The sequence below is a fragment of the Amblyomma mixtum genome, chromosome 1 (assembly GCF_055824585.1).
Source record: "Amblyomma mixtum isolate Tamu chromosome 1, ASM5582458v1, whole genome shotgun sequence".
NCBI lineage: Eukaryota > Metazoa > Arthropoda > Arachnida > Ixodida > Ixodidae > Amblyomma > Amblyomma mixtum.
Genome location: NC_143012.1, coordinates 44,274,636 through 44,280,650, shown reverse-complemented (window position 1 = coordinate 44,280,650; position 6,015 = coordinate 44,274,636). Strand labels below are relative to the sequence as shown.

Below are 6,015 nucleotides of genomic sequence, written 5' to 3'. Positions count from 1 at the left end.
TGCAACGTCATACCCTCCCCTATGGCGCGCGTCACAACACAGACAAAAATCGTAAAACTAAAATGTCCACCCCCCCCCTCCACACATCAAAATTAAAATCGGCATGCGTATTAAAATCTGAACAGCACATATATTGCTTATGTCCAAAATGGATAAAAACTTCGCACAAAATACAGCGCCGGTCCTTTGGTTAAAGAATGACATGCAAGCCAAGCACAGTTGTCTGACCAGTCTGTCAGCCACCGTAACAGGGCTATTACAAAAGGTTTGTTCTCTTGGGGCGTTGCTTCTTTTATACAAAGGGCGATTAGAGAGCTAAGACGATACAATAGATAACAACCTGAGGCCCAATGGCGGCTCATCGCTCCATAGTAAAGCGGGCACTGACAGCTCTTATCGCCAGTGGATGCACTGGACATTGAGGGCAGAGACGAACTGCACGAGTTGAAGCACGGTCGTTAGTGGTCATCTGGATCGGCCGTCAAGTCTGCGGCCTCTGCAGCATTCACCGCATTTCCATCGACAACAGCGACGCTTTGCTCGTCATCCGACGTCACTGGCCGCCAGCTTCCATCGGCTTGTAGCACCACGGCGTCACACTGAATGTCCGCCTTGTTGAGGATCTCCAACGTAAAGATGTCGACTCGGATGTCTTGGACGAGGACTAGATCACTGCACACAGGACAGCGCCAGCTAGGGCGCAGAGTGCACTCGTTGACACTCAGGTAGGCGTAGGCGTCGAAGCACTGCACGTGACAGCAGCACACTCCTCGGCTAGGTACCTTCATCTTGCTTTTCTTCAACGGACAGAGTAAGGACACCTGCGTGCAGGAAAGGGAAGACAACATTCTCTAAGTGTTCTTGGTGCATTCTCTAAGTATTCTTGATGTATTCTATGTGCAGTCTATAAGCACTCGCATATGCCACAAGTGACGGGAATAATTCATTCGAGCTGGAAACCCGTTATTTCCTTCTGTTTCGCACGAGAGCTCAACCAGAACACGCTTGGAGGTTGGGAAGAGACTACTAATGGATTCCCGGGTGTTATTTGTCTCGAACATCATCTCCTTTCCTATCCTGAGCATATACCAGGGGACAGGGATTTGTTTTGTAGCGCTGAGATTCCTCATCTCCTCTTTTGCGCCTTTCTGTGCTGTCGTCCGCAATAAGCTACGTCGTCGGCAAGCCGCCACAAATGACAGATGGCGAAAATAATGGAAAGTAAAACGCTTAAAAACAAAGCTCTTATACGCGATTATGAATATCCTAGGCAATCCGCCATCAGCATGACGTGAGCTGCGAACGTAAAGACATTGTGTACGGAATGATTGATCAAAAAACAGTAAAGGCCTACTGAAATTACTCGCATCCTCCTAAAACAGTTCACAGTAAAACAGCCTTGGATCATATAATGTTTTATAAGACTATACGTTTCCTCTATTCATGAACTCGTTCATGAAAATTTGGATTCTTGCGCCTACGGAAATTACAGAATCACAACCGCGTTGTGCATGTCTTTCGTTCAGTGATTCTTGGTGGCTTCCCTCACAAAATCTGCGAAACCTCGAGCGTCCTGTACTGAATAACGAATAATGCTCTGAAACCAAATAATGAGCCAGTTGCTATCGGGATAATAAAGAATATTCCAAACGAAGCCAGCCTCCACACTTAGTAACAGTCCGTATTTACCACTTTCTGACAGGCAGCGTTCACAATGCTTGTTCATAGGGACAAAACGCGCAGATACATTTAATGAGTCACCACTGTACTCTGCATGTGTTTAATTACAGTTTAAGCTGCACTGAAACAGTTTACACACTCTTTATAAGCCATCAATCGCCAAATGTCGCTTACAGCGATAAACCACACGCGTCTGGTGCGGTAGCACGCATTACCACTTGAGGGGTTTACATTACGTGATCGAATTTGGGACGCTCAAAAATTATTTCTCAGTGGCCGAAGTGGAATTATCTTGCAAGATTTCTTGTATCTGAGCTGGTGGGTAAAACCGGTCGTGTTTAAATTGAGGTACAGGCAGCTGTGTCCTCACAGAATAGCATTGGCATTTACCTCGATTCGTTCTCTAAGCTCTGACAGGCTAACCTAGAATCGATAATGGCACGACGGAGCGAGCGCGAATATGTGCAAAAGAGCAGGGTTTGTAGAGGCTCCAAAGTGGTGCTATACGTGTGTGACTTGTACCTGACGAGCTTTGGAAGGAAGGTAAAGGATGCCCTGAACGACGACCGCGTTCTTACCATATGCAAAAACGGTCAATCAAGTGCTTCGGCCTGTCAATCGAGTTTAATAGCTGGCAAGCGTGTTGTCACTATAAAAAATTGGCAGAGACTTAGCTTGGTTAGGCCTAGTGAATTGCGAAAGCAAGGACGATGAACTTGTAGATGCAGCCAGATCAAGAGATGCTGAACGCATTCGCCTGGCTGTATAATATGCCCGTCGTTTAGCTAAACGTTGTTGCCTCTCTTCATCCGTTTTTTCCACACGCCGGCGCTTCTTAGCTGTAGCACATCGTTGCAGCTTCACCTTATTCACATCATCCGACATATCGTGGAGGATTCGCTGGGACGACTGCGACGAGCAGAGTTGGGGAGCCGCTTTTCAACAGCTGGCATGACGTCACGTAGAGCGAGCGCCTCCCCCACGGCAGCGGCGCGTGGAGGATTCGCTGGGACGATAGCGACGAGCCGAGTTGTGGCCCCGCTTTTCCACAGCTGGTATGACGTCACACTTAGGTCAATGGTGGATTCTCTTTGATGACGGCCAAGAGCGGAAACCTCGAGCAGTATTCCTTTCGCAACAAAAGGGGTCTCGCAAAGGTCGACTTCCCAATCACACAGGGTACCCCAAAGCAGTGACACGGGCCCTGTCAAACCATGGTCTGGTGCTCGGCATTACAGAGCTGTGTGATCAAGGTAGCCATGAGCTACAGCAAACAGATACGCAAATTGAAAGAAGCAGGCTGCTCGACCACCTTATAGCTGCCATCAGCGAAAAAGTGCTGCAAAAGTTCAAAGGTCAGCACAAGTGAAAGAACACATCAGACGGCGCCAAATACACGAACCAAATGACGTCTTATGTGGTGTTGCTGTACATCATAGCCTTGGCGTCAGAGTCATGTGCTCTGCCCATAACAGGGTTTACTCGATGTGGCCCCAACTCAACGGAGCACAGGTACGTCGCACGTGCTCGATAAAACACGAAAACGGATTCTGCGCCTACAAAGAGGGCATCGTGTAGAAGATACCGTAGTCTTGTGGGTGACACTGTATCGGCCAAATCCCCTGACTTAATGGCGGAGCCGGAGAACACCTGGCGTCATTCAAAGGGGCCCCCCATCTAGCAAACATTCCCTGCATTATCGGGACCTATAAATGCAATGTAAAAGACAGTTAGGTCACGGTGCTTGGAAAGAGGAGCGACAAGCTGGTGTGCGAGATGAAGCAGGCAGTGGCGATAGATTATGGTGGACCAACTTGCTTCGATATTCCTTCAATCAATCTGACAACAAGAGAAAAGTGATTATTGCGCAGAGCATAGACGCAGAAGTTATGCTTCATCACATATAAGGAAGAACACAAGAAATTACGTCGCGTCACCCATATATATGCTACCTCTCCCGTGAGTAAAGTTGTTGATAGTGACAGCGTTGTGCTTCGTCTTTAATGAGTTTGTTTCGATTCTCGTGCTCACGCCAATTAAACTATGTCTTACGTTACGTGATCGTACAACGTTTGTTCGACAGTGATAGTAAAACGGCCGGCGACTGTGACGCAGCGACCAAACAGAGTAAATCATGACACTATATATGGCGTCACAGTTTAACCAAAAGCGCCTGCGCAGGCGATTCATACGCTGGCATCGAACATGAATGACAGCAATATTGAGGCACGCAAATAAAGTAACGTGTAGTTGCGATGAAGCATGCAACTTGAAACAGCACTAAAGTTCTTGGGAGCCAGAGTCTTTTTTTTATGAGTCATCGAAGCTCAAGTCCAGCATGTCTATCCAATTTTTCAATCATTCCGATGATACCAGTACAAAAAGCCAAATTATTCAAACTTCCATGTCACTTTTTCATGACGTTCAAACCACCTGCGTGTGCGGCTGCCGCTGTAGCTTCGCGTATTAACTTCCCACCTCATTCTAGTCGTTTTCACTTTCCAAGGAAGTGCAGCCTTACGGGTGAAATCATGCGTACTGCTTCCGAAAAGTCAGCCATGCTACCCCTATGTGCTCGGTTTAGTTCAAAGCGAAAAGGATTTCACGTCCGTATACCTTCCTCCACCTTACCTTAAGTGTCCGCCTAGAGCACACTTGCACTGGAAGATGAGATATTAGGCATTTTAAAGGCACTAAACGTCGCAACTAGTGGCCACAAATAGTGCAATTCGCTGCTCTATCTTTAAGAATTAGCACAAGAGTAACTGGAAAAAGTATGAATACGTCGGGTGAATAATTCCTGGTGCTTAAAACGTAAACAGGTATGCGTACAGTTGTGTGCAGAGTTTCATGTGAGACTATGGTTCTGAATTCAAAGAAATTTTTGCAGCCTCGGAGCGAGAAACTGGAGTTAAGTGGTCGACGCCTCTGCTCGCAGCACTAAAGCACTGTCTTTTTAAGCTGTTTTCCACGCTTATCTCTTGAAAAGGATTCCGCTTACGTACCACGTTCCTGCGCGCCATAATGTGCGCACTCTACGCATTGAACGGACGTACACATACCTGCAAGTCCTTCGCTATGAAGTCTTCACCCTTGGCACCGTTGCATAATAGAAGTGCCTTCGTGTACGCCTGGGTATGCGTGTAAGTGGAAATTTCGTCGGTCGAAAGTAGCAACTCGTCTTCCGAGATCTCAACTTCATCGACGTGGACCGTGACGTGCGTCGGGATGACCTCGCTCCAGATGGCGACGCCGTTCCCGGCTGGCAGCGTCAGCAGAGGCGTGATGTTCACTATGGTGAAAGGAAGGCCTAGGAAACCGCGACCGTTGATGCCCATGGTAACCGCGAATCTGTCGAGAAAATACCGTGGCGTATTTAGCTTGAAGTGGACGAGCACTAGAGTCGGATGATCGCCGCCCCTAGCAGCAGGAGCCACTCCGGCGTAGAAGGCGAGATGTGGTAGTCGAATCGAAGGGACTGCATTAAGCGAGATATGGTTGACGGAGCGGTAGAAGGGCTGCACAGGAAGCATTGTACCGGACCAGTGCCTCGAATGTAATGCGTCGTGGCCGTACGGAAAGGCTGTATTCAAGATAGGCTCGTAACTGTCTCCGGAAATAGGTGGTGACACTGACTCGTTCTATTGGTTTCACTTCTGTTGTCATTTGCACAGAATCTTATCATTTTCTGTTTTTCCACTTTGTGCGAGTGACGGGAAGAACGCGTCCTGGTGCGGCGAGCGTACTTCCGAATGATCAAAACCCACACGGGCGATAGCGGGAAGCTTGCCGGTGCCGCACGTGGCTGATCTTATGTTCTGTGAGCGATATTTGAAGATGATGATGAGGACGTCATCAAGTTTAATGGCACATACCCACAGCGGGGGTTGGCCAGGGTGCATAGCGCGCAGCGATATCCTCTATGCCCTTTTTTGTCATGACAGCAGCCTGTGCGCGCTGCCATTTCGACGACCGACTTGTTTCTTAGGTAAACATTTTCCGCATTCCGTACACGGATTGGATGAATCAATTTACTATCCTGAACAAACGTCGACAAGAGGCCTGCGCGACAACAGATGCAGACAGCTCTGTAATTTGCCCGCGACTCGATGCCGCCCTTAAGATAGTGATGGTTGGCCTCCTGTACTCTAGCATGTGATAGCGAAATGAGGCGATCGCTTGCAAACAGAGCACTTTGGTTCTAGATAGCTTTTCTTGTGTCCTGGTATAGTGGTGTTTGCGATGTGGTAAACTTCCAGTTTATTTAGTAGTAACGCTCGAGCATCCAGTTCCCCGTCCCGCTAACGTGCTTATCTTTAAACCTAACAATATTTC

General features: G+C 48.0%; 1 protein-coding gene across 1 annotated transcript; it reads right to left on the bottom strand.

Annotated features, from left to right (window-relative positions):
* Nucleotides 1-458: 458 nt before the first annotated feature.
* Nucleotides 459-5,018, bottom strand: LOC149366187 (E3 SUMO-protein ligase PIAS1-like). The gene is made up of 2 exons (XM_089569761.1): nucleotides 4,743-5,018; nucleotides 459-821 (listed from the first exon to the last, which is right to left on the bottom strand). Exons 1-2 carry the CDS (start codon nucleotides 5,016-5,018, stop codon nucleotides 459-461), a joined length of 639 nt encoding a protein of 212 aa, XP_089425887.1.
* Between the last annotated feature and the right edge of the window lie 997 nt (nucleotides 5,019-6,015).

Bases quoted from the DNA above. Each gene is read 5' to 3' on its own strand.
- LOC149366187 (XM_089569761.1), bottom strand. From the start codon at position 5,018: ATGGGCATCAACGGTCGCGGTTTCCTAGGCCTTCCTTTCACCATAGTG. The intron at 822-4,742 runs GTATGTGTACGT...TCCTGCACGCAG, and splicing joins TCATAGCGAAGGACTTGCAG to GTGTCCTTACTCTGTCCGTT.